Source organism: Megalops cyprinoides, chromosome 24 (genome assembly GCF_013368585.1).
Source record: "Megalops cyprinoides isolate fMegCyp1 chromosome 24, fMegCyp1.pri, whole genome shotgun sequence".
Taxonomy (NCBI): Eukaryota; Metazoa; Chordata; class Actinopteri; order Elopiformes; family Megalopidae; genus Megalops; species Megalops cyprinoides.
In genome coordinates, this window is record NC_050606.1 from 10,370,611 (window position 1) to 10,391,117 (window position 20,507).

The 20,507-nt window shown below is 43.7% G+C and overlaps 1 protein-coding gene across 1 annotated transcript in view; it reads left to right on the plus strand.

Annotated features, from left to right (window-relative positions):
* The window catches only part of spidr (scaffold protein involved in DNA repair), a 73,009-nt gene that overhangs the window by 31,565 nt on the left and 20,937 nt on the right, over positions 1 to 20,507 (plus strand). Inside the window, exons 6-8 of the mRNA XM_036519551.1 lie at positions 261 to 510; positions 11,580 to 11,790; positions 13,083 to 13,285. Of these exons, the coding sequence (XP_036375444.1) occupies positions 261 to 510; positions 11,580 to 11,790; positions 13,083 to 13,285 (664 nt within the window). The remainder of the gene's footprint in view (positions 1 to 260; positions 511 to 11,579; positions 11,791 to 13,082; positions 13,286 to 20,507) is intronic.

Genomic DNA, 20,507 nt, shown 5'->3' on the forward strand with positions numbered 1-20,507 from the left:
GTGAGTGGATGTTGTTTCTCTCTCCCTGCTATAGTGACTGGCTGCTGTTTCTCTCTCCCTGCTAAAGTGAGTGGATGTTGTTTCTCTCTCCCTGCTATAGTGACTGGCTGCTGTTTCTCTCTCCCTGCTAAAGTGAGTGGCTGCTGTTTCTCTCTCCCTGCTATAGTGACTGGCTGCTGTTTCTCTCTCCCTGCTATAGTGACTGGCTGCTGTTTCTCTCTCCCTGCTATAGTGACTGGCTGCTGTTTCTCTCTCCCCAGCAGGTAAAGCGGGCGTGCTGGTGCTGAAGCTGCTGTCGGTGTGGGGGGAGTGCAGCATGCAGGCCGCCCTGTGTGAGAGGTCAGAGCCTCCCCCTGCGGAGGGCAGCCAGCTGGGCGCCGCCCCTTCCCCCGCCCCCGTCCCCGTTCCCTCCACCTCCGTCACCGAGCAGCTCCTGGTGCTGTTCAGCAGAGACACAGCAACCCACCTAGCGCCCAGTCCTGGAGACATCATCCACGTGCACCCCCCATGGTGAGCCTCTCACTGCCCCCTCAAGCATGAGCAGAAAACAGCTCTTGCTGATCCTGGAGCGGTATGACAAAAATGTGCCCCCCCCCACCCCCTCTGTTATCAGCTCCACCTGAAGATAGAGCAGTTACATTTTCACTGAGATACCAAGGGGGCAAACCAATACTGTACTGTAGGTAAATACCAGACAGCCGTCCAGTCCTTTGTCAGTTGTCCCCTGTCTTTTGTGGATCGGGTGTGTAGACGTGTTCTATCTCGCATTTGAGTCACCCTGATTGACAGAGTGAGGTTTCTGTTTCTATAGAACTGTGTCTTATTGCAAGTTCTACGACTGGTTTACATTTTGTGTTTCTTGGCAGAGCAGTGATGTGCATGAATTGCACAATAACCAGGATTTGCTGGCTGTGACTTACACCAGCGCCAACAGCAGTTTTGTTTCATACACAAAACAGCTTGAAAATTGCTCTTGTTTTCTACATGAAATGTAATATTGAGGAAAGCAATATATCTGTCATTTCTCAGTCATGATTCAATTGTGAATTGTGAGTTCCAGTTTATGCTGGATATGCCTCAACCATTAACTGCTGCTTCTGGCAATATGTAGGCAGTAGTCAAGTGGTTAACGTGATTAATTGCATTTCAAAGTTTTTAAAAAATCAAATTTTATTGCATTTTAAATTATGATAGAATAAGATATTGTTTACAGATGTGCAAAGTTTCGTTATCGAAAAGTTACAAAGGAGTTTTGTTTTTGTAATGCAAGAGAAGTTTGTGTTAGGAGAGCAGGTATCAAACACATGATTGTGTTTTCACCCAATAGACTGTTCAAAAGCTGCAGAAAGACTTTCCTTCACTTATTCGTCATGTCATCAATTTAGCAATTTCTAGTAATTGCCTAGAAGGCGTGTTAGACTACCTGTGCATCAATGCAGATGTGTTTAGCTTTTCCCCACTTACATTCATACAGTGCAGAGAAAAATTTGCATTGCCAAGGTTTGCTTGCGTTAAACTGGAGAGATGTGGGTGGTAGTCAGCTTCACGCACGCCCACAGACTATTGCAGCCTCAAGGGCCAAGTTGCATGTGTATCAAACGATCGTGGTTATTTCGTACTTGCACAGCCGAGTGCCAAACGCGGTCTACGCGTTGCCTGGTTGCATGCGCAGATTGAATCTGCACACATTAATGATTACTTTGACGTTGCACCTTTGCCCCAGTTGCTGGTGTAGATATGGGCCTGTGCTGTAGCTCTTGGCGTTCTAAAGTGAGCTTGTGTAAGCAGATTCTACATATCTACAAATGCTACATCCAAAATCAAATTCGAATCAGACTCTGCTTTCTGTCGCTGATGGAGGTGCTCGGCTCGGGTGTAGTCATGTTTTAGGGCCAGAGAGAAATTGCCTTAGTGATCCAAATTTGCTTTACAGTTTGATTTATTGAGATTTGTTTTTTTTTCCTCAGAGCTGTGCTGAGCCTAGTGTATGCTAGAAGGGGTTATTTGGTTGACAGACTTATGGGAACTTTTCAGGATTTAGGTTCTGATTACTGATAACTGATTGCGGTTCAGTAAATTACCTTTGGGTAGTTCATTCTGTTGAAGGGCATTTTTTGTCTCTTGTACACAACTGAGAATGGATACGAAAGTTCTTACTGCAAAATGACATTTTAATAAAGTAAATCCTCAGATGCAAACATTATTCGCCACTGACTGTGCCATCATTTGCCCATTGTTCAGTGATCTTGAAAGTAACATCAATTTAGGAGTCAGAAGTGCCTTTTGTGGGTTTATTAAGACATTTGTCTCACATCAGGAAAGCACCATAATCCATACACAACATGTCGGCAAATATGTTCGAAAGGGTCACACCGCTTTTCTGAAAGATTTTTTTCATATGACCCTTGTCAAATTTCCTATTGCCCTTTAATGAGGCATTTTTGACTTTTGCCTGGAGAGCAGTTACGCGATACATACCATACACCCGATGAAGTGAAGTGAAGCTTTAAAAACAAATCCCATGTACACCGTACACGAGGGTTAAAGAAGTGTATTCTCCTAGTTTCAGGCAAAACATATTTATCAGACTCCCCCACTGCTGTTTTTACATTCCAGCGCAGTTTATCATCAGCACTCTCATTATGATAAAGCGTTGGAGGAAAACGTTCAAGCTCCAATAAGCCCTTTGAACGATGAGGTAAAATAGTAGAATAATAAATATGTTGAACTGAGATGTTTTCCTCTGCGCTCCTTGAGGCTGTTATTCTCACACAGTTAATGTACTACAGCAAAATCTTCAAGGCAGTTGTGTATTTATGGTGAGTCAGTGTTATGAATTGCATCCATATGGCAAGTTACCATCACTTGATGGACGTGATTTGGCTTTGACCAACAGTGTTTAAGGGAAGTCATGTTGCAGCTGTTTTTCCATGTCAAATTGTTTTTTTTTTTAAACATTTAGTGATTTATTTAACTCCCTCTGGGTCAGTGTGTATCAGATCTGCTACACTGCTCCACTATACAAGAATCAATTTGTTTTCAGTATGCTTGGCAACTTTACCTTTTGTATGAGAGTCTCTCCTTTACTTCCTTATGTCTGCATACACATTATGTGTGTGTATTTCAAAGGGAAACCTAGAAAAAGTGTCAAGTTGTATGTAGTAAGCAATTTGAAATACAAGGCTTTACAGGTCTCTGATACATGTTTGGTACATCCCAGGTATAGTTGGGGTTAATTTTATTCAGGGAAGATGTAAGTTCTCTTAAAATGTTGGTTTTTTGCTGTGCAGTTTCTGTTTGAACATAGCAGTTGGTGTGTATCATTCTTGTTGGTGTGTGTGATTCATACAGCATTTATGTTATTGTTTCTGAGCGGAACTGGTTTACTCAAAAATCACTTTTAGAAGCCCATGGGAGAAGTTGGCCAGTAACAAGACGTCATTACTGGTACTCCGGTTACTTTTTGGTGTTTTTCTACAGCACTGTTTTGGAATCGTCAAGTGGACATTAGGCTAGTTTCACCGCGCCAACCTCCATACTTGTGCACAATTTCTGAGACAAGATGTGTGTAATGCTGTATTTCTGCCCTAGAAGTCACATTACATTGCATTGCATTGCATTACATTACATGCATTTAGCAGACACTCTTATCCAGAGTGACTTCCAACACAACAGAACATAAGTGTATCCATTCAAGTTAAATGAGCAGCAGTGTCAGACCAGGCTAACAATACTCTTAGACCACTGAGTGTGAGAATAAGTTAACCTGTGCAACCTGACTAGGCAACGGAAGCCGAGTGCACTACGATACATTAGTCACTAGAACACAGAATCCAAAGCACATCAGAATACTACAGGTAAAATAAGCATCAAATACTACAGGCAGCAGGTGTTAGGGGGGTGGGGATTGAAGTCACACAGTGCACCACAGTGAAGTGGGTGCTCACTGAAGGATAGGCACCATTCCATTGACATCGTCAAGGCAACCGGGAGGCACCTGGTGAATTACAGAGTGCCTGAGAGCGGTGAGGCAAGGAAACCCTTGCTGACCTATCCACCGCTATTCTCAGTGGTGCAAAGCCAATCTGCTCTGCTGCAGTGGCTCCTGGGAATTGTGGGAATTTTTCAGACCCAGTTTCAGGCCAGTTTCAGGCCTTGCCGACCGAACAGCCTGGGAGCCCAGTCCCCCACGTACTTTGACACTGGGTTTGACAGCTTGTCCTCTTCCGACTGTCCTACATGTCTTGCAAGCCTCATGTCACTGGTGAGAAACGAAAGGTGCGATTTCCTGTTCCCCCGTTCCATTTTTCAGTTCCGGTTTGAAATTTTACTTCACACTTTGTTGGGTCTGTGTCCTAGATTGCACTTGACATTTTTGTAAGCACCACTATATTAAAAACCAAAAAAGACGTGCAGTTTATATTTGTTGTCTGCGAGCGGCGCGAGGTGACCGTGGCCGCGGCTGTTGCGTGAATAAGCCTGCAGGGTCTGCACTCTGGCTGTGTTTCGGAGCGTGGAGTGTGGGAGAGAGGGCCGGCTCCAGCTGGTGGGACTCAGTCTGCGCTGTTCTGGAATTTCCAGGCCGGCCGTGCGGAGGGGGAGGGGGAGGCGGGGGGCGGTGGGGGGGGCCTCCGCTTGGCCCTGACGTCAGCAGCTGCTCCTGGGAATGCTTCGCATTCCTCTTCCTGGCAGTGGTCAGGTGGCTTCCAGCAAGGCAAGCGGGGGGAAAAACACACTGGGATTATTTTCTGGAGCATTAGGTAACAGTTCATAATCGCCGCGGAGCTGCGGGGATGTGCTCTGGCAGACGCTGGTGGACACAACTGAAAACACATGTGGGGCCCGATCGCATTATCGGCTCGTCATTTTAGCCGCTCACAACTATTTCTGTATTTTTACCGTACAGTTAGAAACAGTAGTACCAGTTTCGGTTCAGGGTCACGCAGCCGGAGATGCCTTATTCCGCAGCCATCTGATCACCCCCACCCCACCCTCCACCTAATTGGCTAATTGAGCTCTTTCCCTCTGTGGCATGCCATGTGCTGAGAGTGTTTTGGTGCAGAAGGCCCGCAGTGGGTCACCCTTGTGGGTAATGTGCTGCAGATTTGTGCTGGCTCATGAGTTGACTTTCGAGTGCAATGAGTTCATTGGCTCAGAGCCACGGCTTCAGACGCACGTCATCGCGATGATCAGTAACCATTTGCCTTTTAAAAGGCATTTACCACCGAAAGAACCTCCTGCTTTTTATTGCATGTGTCAAATGGATCTGGTCTGAGGTGGAGGGTGATTCATACATTTTTGGTAGCAATTTTTTTTTCCATACCTTTCAGCTTAAGCTCAAAACATTGAATTGGAGTCTGCCATTGCAGGGTTGTAAATAACTTTTTTGCAAAGCAATAATGTGAGATAAATCAGAATTTGAATAGCAGTTCATGGAAAGTCTGTGGTATATTAAATTAGTGTGTGTATTATCACTGTCACTGTAATACTTAATAGTATGTTGTAACAAAAATATAAATTGCCAGTAAATAATCTTTCGAATTATTTTGAAATATCCTCACTAGCACTTACCTAGTTAACACTAAATGAGTATGCATGCAAAGTACAGTACAGTACAAGTATGATTTAAAGTTTACCACTTTCTCCTGACATTTGTTAATTTCAATACTGAATATGACAGTAATACTCTTCCAAGTGAGCAATGCTTCTTGGCTTCATGGATACTTAATGTCAGCACTGATGCTTTCATTCAAAAGTCAAAGATCAGAGCTGTTTCAGCCTCCTTCAATTTCATATCATACCTTGACCGCATTTTTCAGTTTGGGTGTTTGATTTTACAGTTTTACAGTCTCTTCATGTGCATGTTCAGAGGGGTTATAGTGTATTTCTCTAGAGCCATGACATCTTTTTATATATATTAGTTTCATATTTTTTTAACACAGTGCAGTAATATTCTTCAATTGTTTCTTCTTCTTCTTCACTTCAGTTTATTCTGATGTTTAAAACACAGCTCACATAAAAAGTTACGTTTATTGGTGGAAAATTTTAATAAGGCAAATCTTGGATTGTGTCTTTTGCGTCATGATATGACTGTTATCATTGTTGGATGATGATTCCAATGTTAGCTTGTTGGACACCTGCTTCAGAAATTTATGGAATTCATTCTTTTTCTTTTATTTCGCCAGGATAGTCCTCTCAGTAGGAGCATTCCTGTGTCCCTGGGAGTTTTAGGTTCTATAAAAAAACAGTAACAATGATTCCTAAAAAAATTTACAAATATCTGATTGCATTAAATAGGTACACAGTGTGATGCTAATGTCATAGAGAGAAAATTCAAGTGAGACAGTATGTGGATTAACTAGCATTATATTTTAAATTAAATTTAAACTTGTGTAGGTTTGTCAGCTGTCATAATTAAACAGGTTCCAGACCGTAGGGCTGTAGAACTGCAGGCCTTTGTATGCTGTGGCTGTTTGCCTTTGGTGTTGACAGAAGATAGGAGTCTCATTTCTCGGCAGACAGCATGGAATCATTTACTGCAAGATTAGTGGGCATTTTATTCATTTAAACATCGGTGTTTTTAAAGACGTTTTTGTTTGATGTGGAGCATGCTTTAAGTCTGCTAAAGCTACCTTTCCAGACTTCATTTGCACCGCTTTTTCTTTTTCCAGTAAAGAAATGAAAGTTGTTTGGAGAACATTTGCATGCCATATCCATGCCTTTCGTACGACACAGAGTGTTTGTCGTTCTTGTAATATTCCTGGGCTTTTCAATTTCCTGTGCGGGGATGCGCTCTCTTCCGAGCGCTCCCGAGCAGAGCCGGGCGCCCGCCCCACTCCCTGAGGGTGCAGGATGGACCGGAAATTCCAGATTGCATAAGCCACACCTGGGTCACTACTCACCTGCGGAGCTTGCCTGAAAGCACTGACACATCAACAGTCATTTTTTGGGTCACGCTTCCTGTAAATTATGTTTTTTTTTCTCTTCTAGTTGCTGGGTAGTGCTAGTCCTGAGTGGATTGGGGGAGGGGGGGGGGGCACAAAAAGAACTATGATAAAATGTTATTTTGGCCCACCAGACTTTTGGAAGTGCCTGCATATGTGGTTGTAAAGTATGTACGACCTGTACCGCTTGTGTCCATTTATTGTGGTGACTCAGTTGCGTTTTGAGTCAGTCTGACCTGAACCTGGACGAGAGCCAGGGCCTCGTGTGGGGGCGGGGGCGGGATGGGAGGGGTGGGACGGGGAGGGGGGGGTGAGGATTGGACGCTGGAGGGGGACGGGACGGGACGGGACGGGACGGGACGGGACGGGACGCTGGGGCGGCCCGCTGCAGCTGCCAAGAGAAGGAGCGGGACAGCGCTTCCCGTAAGCGCGAGGGTGCCAGCTGGCTGCCGTTGCTCAGAGCCGTGGAGCGCACAGCACACAGAGGGGAAAACCCTACCGGCACAGAGGTGTGTGAAGTGTGGGAAAGGTCAGAGAGGTCGGGTTTACACACAAAAATTATCCTTGTAGCCCGTCCGTACCGTACAGCTTTTTCTTTAACACGACGCTAATGAAATGTGCAGATTTTAGAGACGGTTTCAAGCTGGATGCTAATGTCCTTTCTTCCCCTGGACACACATTCCCCTAAACGAAACCCGTGTCCGGTTCATGTGCATTTCTCATATTTATGGAAGACGGAAAGCGCTACGCTAGTACACTGTGATACAGAACAGACGCGGGCGTGGCTTTTATTGCGTTATATTTTCAGAGTGGCAGAAAGGCATGAGGGGGCATTCAGTATTGTCTCTTTTATGCGGCGGTGTGCTGTTTCTCAAGGTCACCGCGTGGTTCAGGCCAGTTTGCATTCCACCTCTGATTGTGCTGTGGCTTCCGGTCCAAGCGCAGGTGTGGGCGGAGGGAGGAAAAGAGAGCGGTCAGGTGCTGCTGGAGGACAGGCTACATTTAAACATGTACACTATTGTTTAGAGCTAAATCAATATGCTTTCACACAGGTTTTTTTTTTGAGGAAGCGTTTGTCATTCACCATTATATTATCATAATACAAAAAAAATCAGTATAACAGTTATGATGCACAATTAGTGCCAGAAACATTATTGTCACTTTTATTATCATGTGATGACACGTTTAATGATAAAAATGCTAAAATGAAAAAAGTGATATAGCTCAGGGCTGGGTCTGAAATATGACAGATCACAATCTAAGTGATGGACAGAATGAAACTACTGCAACTCATTCATAACCACAGACGTGTCTTTTTTTAGCTCAAGACCTACATTTATCAGATGTCCCTTACATTACAAGTGGACTTTTCTAGGCTTTCCAGAAACAACACAGTATTATTCTACTTATACAGCTACTTTCATCAGAAATTACCATTAATAATAATGATCACTCTACTCACTACAGGGCTACACACAGATTTTCACCCCCATAACAGCTAAGGCATTTTATGCCTAGGTTATTCACAGATGAGCAATCCAGCCATGTTAAAACCACACCACAGACTGTCCACATAGAGGTCTCGATTGAGATTGGGTGTCTGAGACCGATATTAAGTCAGCATCTTTCCGGGCCATGGGTACACTGTGATCGTTGCTCATCTCAACAAAAAAGCATAATTTGTTTGGTATTTTTGCCCCAGACGTCTGATTTTAAAAGTGTCTCTTTTTTAAGTCAGATTTTTTACTGTAAGTACTGATGATTTCATCTTGCAGGGGCGGTCTGGTCTTATGTACTCCTCTAAGTGTTTATTTTTTTTAAGATTTTTTAAGCCCCCACCATTTCTGATGTCCTGGCAGATTTTTCTCTAAACCACACACACTGTTCAGTGGAAACTATCACAGGTTTTCTGGTAACAGCCTAGCGGCTTTCTCCTTGACTTGTTTTTTGATTGCTTGTTTTGGCTCGCTATTGATGTAAACTTATTAACATGGCGAGCCAATACAAAAAAAAATATGTTTTTTCACCAATTTGGGAAACCCATTGCTGGAAGCTGCTAGGAATCAAAGGCATTGGCACGAGGTGTGTGATGATCAGGATCCTGATGATCCTGAGAGGACACATGAGACATTCGTAAGTAAATCCAGTCAAAGCCTGCTGTCATGGGAAGAATGCATTTGGTGCCCATAATGACAAATATTTCACACACATCTCGACTCTGAGTGATTTTATTTATCAATGATGTGAAAAGCTATGACAAAAAAATGTGTTTTATGACCAAATGGGGCGTGGCTGAGGATAGCTGAAGCACCAAGTGCAGTATGAAGTAAGAGCAGGTCTTGGCTGTGTTTTTGCAGTTGACTGAAAAACATGGTCTTCATAACAAAACAGCCAGAGTATTTAGTTACAGTCTTATGGATGATTACAAGTCAAGAAGACTGAGTGACCTTAAAAATTTGGGGGCTCATTATTCAAAACAACTGCGAGTCAGTTTGGAATGAAACAACCTACTTCAAAGTCATATTAACAGTTCATTTGAGTTGTGGAAGTTGCGGTACGAGGATAGTGATCTCCACATCTCACACATGCTAGCTCTTTTTAGATACATCACTTTTAATGGGTGCATAGCATTTTTTGCACGATTTTCTGCTTTGCACCATACACGCAACATAAAATTGCATGTGAATGTTAACTTCCCCAGCTCATGAGTAGGTGCCTGGTTGGTGGATGCCGACATTCTGAGAAAGTACGGCTGTGGTGTGGGTGCAGTGATATGCTGTATGGCACATACCATAGGTGGTAATAGAGAATGATAACCATTGTCAAGGCAATATGGAGGAATCTTTGGAACTGATGATATATGATTTTGTCATTTTCAGCTTTGTCTGTTTTGGACAAATATAGCTTAATGTAATATTTGATATGTACAGTTCTCTGGGTTAAATGGTCCATTGGTTGAGACGAGGTGGAGACTAGAGGTGTGTCCTCTACATGAGCGGTGATTGGTTCATTTGGGGTAGAGCGCTGAGCAAGGCTAGTTGGGGCATGAGATGCCAGTGTGTAAATGTAAACCTGTGCACCTTGCAGTGACAGGTTGTTTTGCCCAGTAGGGGCCTGCAGGTTGCAAAAGCCCGTCTTTGTTTTGTATTTCTTTCTCAGCAGTTTTATTTTGAAATTCAAAGGAATAAACTTCATCACTTGAGCGCTCCACGTCTTGCCCTGGCTAATTGGTGTACCAGACGATGGCAACATCACACTTACTCTTTCGCAGCCTAGAGGTAGTGTCTTAGCCAGCTCAACGTTAAAGCACAATAAAATCAACAGAGAGCAGTCACCAGTTTGTACTCCATACTCCAGTGTTTGTTTTGTTTGAAAGTTGACAGAGAGCATGTTGGGTCAGGTCGTTGAGAAGTCTGTTAGCTTCCTCTGTCTGAAATCAGCAGGGTGGAAAAAGTGTTTACGCTTTTCAGCAAGTGAGAGACAATATATCAGTTGTGTGTTTTTCCACTGAGCGTCGAGGGGGGAGTCGAACCAACCTGAAAGATCTGTCTGGTGATATCTTGTGACCATTGTGGTGATGAAACCAATCGAGTTTTTGAGGTGTTGAGGTAGGAGGGGAGGTGCTTCTTAGCTAAATTTGACACTCAGTCTGCGAGCTCAGCCTTTGAAGCCCTTCTCTACACTTATGTAAGCATAGGATATCTGAAGTGTCTAGCCTGTGGCAGCAGATGCGATATCATAGCGAGATATCTGACCTTTTCCAGTTGCTTTTTATATGCATTTGTGGTTTCAGTTTACGTGGAGATGTGCCTTGCCATTGATACTCTTCTGCCATTGTTGACTTTAAAATGGCCATGCTTTAAGAGAGATTGTCATCAGTTTGTGCGATGTGCGAAAACCGCAAAGACGTGCGTTGTTAAAAGTCAGCCCCCGCCCCCAAAGATAAATTGGTGTCACTGCAGTAATGAAACAATTAAAGCAAACAATATGCGCAGGCTGCCTTTTAAAACACGGAAATTTTTTAGCTCGTGTCATTACATTTAGAAGGTAACCAAAGTGAGACGGGTATTGTCTTGTGAGGCTTTTGATTGCCATTTATTCTTTCCACCACACTTTAGTGTCATAGAAAATGTACGTCATACGTACAATGTTTATCAGCGTATGTTTGTTTATTGCATCCTTATCAATGCATTAATGAAAACTGTTAATGTGCCAGGTATAGCTGCAACACCTAGAAATATCACTTTCTTTAAACGCTTTGATATTCGTGGGTTGTAAACAAAAGAAACAAAAACTGTCATTTCACTGCACTTGAAATCACATTTGCTGTTAAACACAACAATGCAAACTCTACATTAAGCTTGTAGATATTTGCTGATATTTCAGGGTTCAGTATAAACTGATGGAAGATGGTGATACAGCATTAGGGGACCAGTTTATTAGTGATATACTAATGCTAATTACTAACTACTGATACTCATACTGAAGGAGATAAAATTTACTTTTCAAGGACGTCCATACACGCAGTTTTAATTGTCCGGTGCTGATCGGTACTGGTGCGTTGCTAACCTCTCGGTGTTTCATAGTTCCATGTTCCATGTTCCGTCCCCCATCCTGTTTTCCTGTCCTCACTAGGCAGAAGCTGGTGGTTGAGGGAGAAAGCCGGCCAGTCATTCTCAACACACACTTCAGCCAGAGGATCCTTCTGTCGGAGAACACAGAGAGCCGGGCCAATGCAACAGGGCAAGCCTCAGCAGATAAATGTGTTCCGTACCCCTTGACCCGGGTCTTCGATCTGTCGGGAAAGAGTGACCCCATCTCTGAGAAAGAGCTCCCCATCAGACAGGTGTGTTTATCCTGGTTACATGTGTTACTGAATGGACATACGCCATTAATTAATCTGAATTCCTCTTTATTATATCATGTTGCTCAGGATGGTCCTTGATAGCACTGGTACATTGAATGGTTTGTAGCCAACATGGACTAGAATAGAAATACTGGTTTGAACATATGCACTTTTGACCTGTCTTTTTTTTTTCTTTCACACTGAATTTGCACAGCAGTAACCCCTATGGAGTGGAAAGACAATATGATTCATATGCTTAGTGTTATTAGGAAGTGCTATTTTTTTAGTTATTAATATTTAGCCTCAGCTATGTAACTGTTACATGCGTATTGTTTTTAAAGATAAGAAATGTGGTGTTTCTTATCTTACATCAGCCATATCTGGCTAAAATACCTGGAACACACTGAGGAAAAAAGGCATCACTATCTGAAGTACATCACATGGTCACTAGTTAAAAAATTAACCAACCAACCAGCTGGCAAATGCAAATGCAAATGAGTGTCAAAGAACTGTAAATACCTTTTTGCAAACCGTATATGCTGAACCCTGGATATTGTCTGTTGTGCTGTTGTGTAAGTCCAACAGAATCAAGACATGGGTTTGGCCAAAGTCTGTAGGTAGACCAGTGGTGGACCAGTGGTCCTTCAGCTGGTGATAAAGCCCCTTAAAGGGAAAGCCTCGTTTATGACAAAACCTAAAAAGGAGATTGAGAGTTATTTTTCTTGAGTCATTGACATTTATGGTTAAATTTTGTGTGGCTAATTTGCATATAAAGAAGAATAAAACTGTTCAGAGAATAAAACTGACATCCCTCTCTCCTCCCTCTTGGGACATAAACTGATCTTTCTAACATAAAATGACAAAAAGACCCCTACCTTTTTGAGCATATAACTCTGCCAAACAAGGTCCAGAATTTTTTTCAGTCTGTCTTTTATTTGGTAGCACACCCCTCCCATGTAAATGTATAACGCACGAACAGTACTGCTCAGAGCTTGTGTAATTTGCATAATACCAAAAGTTGTTTAAGGATAAGTAATTCCTGGTGCAGTGTTGTAATTCAAGCATACTGTAAGCCTGAATTTGCCACTGTTTGTGTATAAACATGTGCAGCTGAATGGTTTGGTGTTAAGCATGCATTCAGGTTTAAAAGCTGGATAAAGGGTTTTGGGATGAGTGGCCTAGTGCTGACTGCGGTGAGGTTCATACACTGGAATCGTGTGTGGATGACTGGTTTGATTGGGCCTAGCTGGTGTGTGCCTCTGGAGTGTGACCCCTGCAGCCTCTCTGTGCAGGTGGAACGGCAGGGTTTCGGTGAAGGCGTCTGCGACTCCCTGCTGGAGGTGATCGAGGGCCAGGGCCTCGCGGGCGGGATGGGGCGTGACGTTTCCGTGGTGGTGCAGAGGGTCTACTGCCTCCGGGTCCAGCAGCCCTCCCACCAGCACCTGCTCAAACACAGAGCCCCTCAGGGTGATCCAGTCCAGCAGCACAGAAGCAGGTAACCCTACCAATATCACTTCTTATCTCTACTGTAGATGTTGGTACCAATTTACAAAAAGGAAACATCAATGATTTCTTTATCCATAAGCCACTCATTTCACTTTGCAATGTAATAAATAACTGATAGCTAAAATCAGGTTTCGTTTATTTGAAGCTAGTCTCTCTCCTTTAAGATGTGGTGAGATATATTTGACTGACGGGACAAAATTCACTTCACGGTGCCAAACAGTGGCCTGTAGGAAGCGTTGTGGTGTAGTGGTAGCCCAAATGTAATCCACGCTGCTGTGGCCATGGGGAAAGCACCCCCTGCATAAATATCCAGCTGTTTCAATAGACGTAATGTAAGGGAGGACACTTTCTTGCTTTTGATGATCACTGGGGGACCCTAAATTATTTTATTTGTGCTTAATGTTTAACTTGCTGGAGCTTTAAAAGAAATCACAGATTGCTTGGTGATGTACTCGAAATCCTTGCTGACGCACCACCCTAACGTTGTGAGAGGCATTGCCATTGACGCATGACAAGCTATCCTCGTCTCTTCTGATGTCTTACTAGTGTAACTGTCAGCCTAGTTCTGAAATGTGTAACACTACACTGATACATGCCATTTGATGCTTGCTGATACGTGCTACGAGCAGCACTGTGGTGTAGTGGTGACGGACGGGCCTTGCTAACCAAAAGTTGATGGTTTGCTTGCCAGATAAGCCACTGATGTTTTGCCCTTGGGAAAGTTACTTAACCCAAATTGCCTTGGTAAATATCCAGCTGTATTCATTGAAAAAAATCTAAAAAAAAATCATAAGCTGTATAAGTTGCTCTGGATATGAGTGTCTGCTAAGCAAATGCAATGTAATTCCTTGTGTGTAACATGTGCTAGCAAACTGCTGAACATGCCTCGCTGCATCCGTGATCAAGGTAACGAAAGGAAAGCAATAAAATAAGCAATATAAATGTTGAATAAATAATGTGACAGTTGTCATTAAGCAGTTTAATCTATTTGCTTGACAATATGACTTAAATGAACTGCAGGTTTTGAGAATTCACTGCCTCTTGGGGACATGTGACTGAAAGCAGTCTGTAACAGCATGTGGGCTGACACGACGTGCTATGTGCCAGACTTCATGCCTCACATGGCAGTGTGTCAAGAATTAGCTCGCCGGTTGCTACCTGATCTACCTATCTAACCTGTCCTCGATACCTCTTTTTGGATGCATGTGTAGAGTTAAAAGGTTGTGGTTAGTGGCCCATGGCTAATGTGCAGATGCTTCCTTCACCTTGGTGTCTCGGGAGTTTGGGAGCATTAATAAGTATGTCAGCGTTAAATGGCTTTAAAATGGTAATGGGTATGTGGCGTCGGAAATGCGTGAGATTGAGAGGGCATTCCGGGTGAGAGGTAGGGAAAATGTGCATGTCCTGGCAATGTGCCATTTTCCTACCACCGCTGGCAAGAAGAAAAAAAAGGTTTACGTTACATACATACATACATACATACATACTGAAAGAACAAGCCGAGGCATACTGTGGATCGTACTGTTTGTAGATACTGTTTGTCATACGTATGTCACCACATTGTCTGCATTTTGTCTTCAAATGTTCAAATCAGAACAGCCTAAAGAGACTTAGTTTGAATATTGTTTATGAAATTTTGGTTTTTAATTTCCCAGACGTCCATCAAAAGTGACATTATGCTATATTTTATATTTTGTATCCAAATGTCTCTTTTGTCCGTGACTTCACAGGAAATGGATATTTTTATTGTCCTCACAGTATGTTAATATTACTATTTGTAATGTAATGTAATGTAACTGAAGTGAGTGCAGACTGATCCAGGGTCATCCTCTCAGTTTGTATTAACATTTCCATGTGGTTTTACACCGCTATTGACCCAGGTTAACGAGACATAAAACTTCCTCTCAGTGGGAACCATCAGAGCAACGCTTAGGCTCTCTCCTGTCTTCTGTCAGCTTTTCACTTCAAGACAGCGATTATATAATTACAATATAATGGGATCTTTTATCCTTGGTGGATAGCCTGTAAATTTAACCAATTGCTCCTTAGCTTGACAGTTTGATAGGAAATTATCTGTGTATATATTACTGGGTTTAGTTTCTGTGGACTGTGGAATGATGAATCGTGTGAACTTTAGGCTTTCAAGTCAGGCCCTACTGCTTTGTACATGTCTTTCCTTTTTAACATTTGTTGACAGGGCAAAATGTTTTGGCCCTGTTTCTTTTTTTCCTTTTTTGCTTCCTGTTTTTCCCCCTCATTTCACTCTTGACGACATTTCCCAATCTCAATAGAAATTTAACCCCTGTTTATCTGTCTTGTAGTTTTTAAATTTGTGTAAATGTGTTTCCAAGGCCAATCCAAGGCCTTGGAAACTTCAGTCCAAGGCCTTTTTTTTGAACTTTAGGAAGGTTCCCCAGCATTCAGTCATTTGTCTCACATAGCATATTTGTCAGGCAAGGACTGTAGAAATGTACGTAAGGATTGTCATGGCTCCAAGCCATGCCCAGTATCTTTGTGGAAAGACATCCTTCACTTTTAACTGCATTTCACATTTCTTGTGCCTCCTTATATAAAGATTAAACAGGGTAAAAAGAAGGTAAAAAGATTTTGCTGACGTGTGTGAAACACTAGGCCTTATGTCATATGGCACACCCTTTCTTTCCACCAAACATGGCTGAGCCCAGCATGCCGATCCAACTGGGTTTTTCACACATCAATCACTTCTGACAGCACTTGCCTATCAGTCTCATGCTTGGCACAAACATCAAGCACCAACCTCAGCTGACTGTGAGCCGCTGATCATAGCCTTAGGCCTCTGACAAAGCTGGGACTTGTCCAGTGCAGTAAACAAGCTGTTGTCTGAAGATGATGTTAATTAATTTGCATATTTTTTCTGGAGAGGATTTTTTTTTTCTGTTTTGTTATTTCAGAATATCAGTTTCAGTATTACCAGTATTTATTTATTCATTCATCAAACGGATGAACATTTCTCAAGTTTGGTCCCAAAGCTATATGGTTGTAAAGGTTAAATAGTAATTTATGGAATATTTGCATCACTGAAGCATTTGCAAACAGCTTTTTTTTTTTGGAGTGGGAGCAACATTTTTTATTTTTTATAAAAAAGTTTTACCCCATATGAAACCATTTCCAGTTAAGTGAATAAATGGATTATCATGGGATCTAATGTCACTGTTTATTGATACTGCTTTCAAGTTAGCCATCTCAAGTTAGCTTACATTATTTCTTTTTGCTTGTATTTTCTCACATACTAGCAAGCTATAAGGTTAGTGTGCTTTAGTTAGCTACCCATGCTTTAGAATGTTGCTTTAATTAGAGGAATTTCCCCCAACTGCTGAGAGCAGAACTAGCTACCCCTAACCGTAACTGAAACCATACTTGCCATTTAGTTTTAGCAGCAACAGCTAATCAAGTACAGTGCACAAAGGATTGAATTGAATTACACTGCGATCTTCTGCTGGTATCCATGTGTCAACTTTTACAAGTTAATCATAAATTACCCTTCAGAACAAAACATTGTTGTGCCTGTCATTTGGAAAATAATGAAATTATATGCTGGTGTTTTGCATGAACACTTCTGTTTGTTAGCACATTTATGTCTGTAATTTCTCGTGTCCCATTTCCCCGCAGCTTAGCACTTCTCTGTTCTTACCAACAGTTTACTCTGTCTACATCCCCAAGACTCACATTGTCTCTTAGACAGGAGGAAGGAGGCTTAGCCGTCAAATGTCAGTGTAAAATCAGCAGCAGACAGCGTGATTGATGGTGCCATGTCCTGTGGAGGATCGCGTGGCGCGGACCCAACCCTGTCCTAGGACGTTTCGCTTTTCCCCGGCGTCGGGGCACCGTGCACTTCAGATTCTGTCAATGGTAACTGAATAGCTGCTCCAGGACAGAGAGTGCTCGTTCCTTCTCATGCCACATGGCATTGCATGACAAGGACACAAACATTTATAATTAATTCCAGGGCCATGTGTTGCTGGGCAGGATCCATGGAAAGGCGCCCGAGAGACAGGATGCAGAAAGTTTTTTTTGGTTGAGAGTGCTCCGGCATTCCGGAGACTGGAGATTCACATTTGCACATAAAGCGGTTATAGCGGAATATAGATGAAGTTACAACAACCATGAGTCCTTCAGTCATATAAAAGTTCGTAAGCACGAGTCCTTTATTCATATTAAAAGTTCAAAGACATGATTCTGTTATTCATATTAAAGTTAGAAAACCAGCTCTTTTTATCTGTCGTAATGCAGCTTGTTTCGTGTTTCAGGTTTTGTTTTGTTGTTTCTAAAATATCTGGATCAATGGATGTTGCACATTTCTTTTCGGGATATTTTTCTCTTGTTCTCAGTCAACTGGTTTATTTTTCTACTTTTTCTCGGTACCTCAGATGCTGGTGATGTACTTACTGGTATACTGATGAAGTATGCACAGAACACTGCACAGAGTTCTGTATCAACCTTACCAAGTAAATACAATGTTACTCTTCAGCTTCAGCACTTAAACAAAGGATCATTTAACGCCGTAGTCATGTTGTTTACGTAGGCGGCTCCACCTTTACCATGATCTACGCGGAAGAAAAACAGCAGCGTGGGATTGATTAATCTGGACGCGCAAACAGGCGCGCGACCTTTATTTTGGACCCCAGCAGGGATCAGCATGTTGTTCCTTTTTCTCAGTAATAAAAGTAAGAGGGCCATGTGTTTGCGGCTGGAATGCAAGGCAGGGTGGAGGGCTTCGGTCAGCTGACCCCGTGTAATGTGACTCTGGCACGCGCTACGTTGTAAACAAACCCCGTCGGAGGAAGCCCGGTGCACCGCCACCTCGGAGTCACTCATTCACCAAGCGAGGCCAGCCTGGACGGGCGAGAGTGGGGGGGGGGGCAGCAGGAAGTGGTGACGGCGCCGATGATGTCAGAGCAGGGACTTGCGTAGCCGTAACGTCAGCCCCGAGGCGGAAGCGGGCGGGGCCGAACCAGTCCAAGCCTGCGACCGCCGCGCGCAGGAAATTCCTCTTTATCACTCTCTCCACCCCCCCCTCCTCTCTCTCTCTCTCTCGCACTCCTTCCTCCCTCTCTCTCTGGTGCTGAGATCCAGCTGCAGCTGGTTAGAGGGCTGTCCTGGCTCCAGTCAGATCCCCCCCGTCAGAGGATAGTGGGCCGCTGATGGGAAATGAAGAAAAACAGTAGGGGGGGGCGGAACAGACTTTCACTTCGTGCCAAATCTGAGATTGCTGTGCTGCCTTGTACCAGCTCAAAACATTCCACCACATCTGGAGCTTTTAGTTGGCTTTCGTCAGATGTAAACATGTTTCCGTCACACACACCAAAATATTTTGGAAGTGCACGTATGTGTAAACAATGCACGTACACTTTCAAATTGGGTGTTTCTGATGTTGGCATGTGCCTGTTTGTGTTCATATATGCCAATGTCATATGCTGTAGGATGTGTAGGGTGCTAAATTAACCAGTAAAGGTGATGATGAGGCTGTGTATTCAAATCATTACAAAGCATTGTGTCAGCAAATAGGTTGTTATGGTTACTGAGTTTACCTCTCATAAGCTCTCAAATCGAAAACATTCAAATTTCTTATTATTTAATACATAAAACATGGCATAAACACAACAATGGTTAAATGGAAGCAATTTCAGTTCTGGCAAAAATAATTTGGAAATTGATTTTGGGAGGCTTTTCACGATTTGAGAGTTTTGGCTCAAAAAAATGAAGGCAAAATGATGGGATTAGATCAACATGCATGCCTCTGTTTTGTGGAGCTCTCCAATGGGCTTTGCGTTGCCACAGGGGACAGCTCTGGATCAGTTCTATAGTTAGGTTCATAGCAGAAAGTGTTTGTAGGTACATAGACTGATCCTGGATCAGCACTTACAACTTTTTTTTCCACCTGGACATGGGTTTAGAGCAGGTGTTGTGGAAATCGGCAAATCCTTATGTTATGCTGAGGGACATCTGTGTGCATCAGAAAATATTAGCATGTAATTGCCGTTCCAACACAAAAGGAGGTTACATATGTTCGCTTCCATGCATTGGTGAAGCATGTGAATCTAACAGTGGTTTTGGTAAATGCCCTCTTGGTACAAGTAATCATACCTGCGTGTCAGGTATAAAATCTGCAGTCAGGCACAGACGGTCATTGTGAACGCGGCCTGTGTTTTCACCAGGGCCGCTTGTGAAAAGAACAGTGCACAGGCAGGCTTCATCACAGCCGGCCTGCCGGAGCGGAGGGGAAGCCGCAGAGGTGCGGGCCTGCGTTAGGGGGTGACGACCCCCCCACCCCGCTGCCCAAAGGGGCGCCCCGTCTGTGTCGGGTGAACTCGCTGCCGGTGCCTCCCGCTCCCTTTACACGCACGTGAGCAGGCAGATTCTCTTCCAGGCGTAATTTACTCAGGTAGGGGCAGGGAGGAGAGGGAAAAGCATGCTTTCCCTCTCTGCAAGGCTTTTGGTTCGGGCCGGCTCCGAGTTGAATAAACAAGGGGATTAACTGTTTACTCAGAGTGAGAAGGAGATGGTTGTTTTCATGTGGGAGAGGGAACACAATGTGCTGCAGAGATCTGGTTACAAGCATGATGTTTATCATAACTCCCTCTGCTCTGGTTGGTAGATGGAGCGGCGAAAGGCATCCCGCCTACCGGGCCTCTCCCAATGAGGCCTTCTCTCTCTCCGCTGCTGTTCTCTCTCTCTCCCTGACAGAGCAGGCCCTAGCGAGAGGTGCGAGCGAGCGCACGTGTGTGTCTCTGTGTGTGTCTGTGTGTGTGTGTGTGTGTGTGTGTGTGTGTGCGCGCGCGCACGCCTCGCCTGTGTGTGTGTGTCCCTGCGTGTGTGTGCGCGCGTGTGCGTTCGCCAGCTAAATAGCCTGGAGTTCCTGGAAGAGCCCTGGAACTGCTGAGAATTCTGCAATTACTCACAATAACAAACTCCACAAATCTGCCCGCGGCCCAGGGCTGACCAATGGCAGAGGAGCCGCGAGGAAAAGCAGCTTCAGGAGGAGGGGGGAGAGAGGGCAGGAAACAGCAGCTGTTTGAAAGAGAGAGGCTTTTAGTGTCAGTGTGTTGCCCGATCGCCATGGGACCCCCCCTTCCTTCATTACTGGATGTATATTATCTCGCCTATCAGGTTTCATTCAGACCCCGGTTTAAACAAGCACCCGCGGTTCAAAGGTCGTCCTGGATAAATAGCAT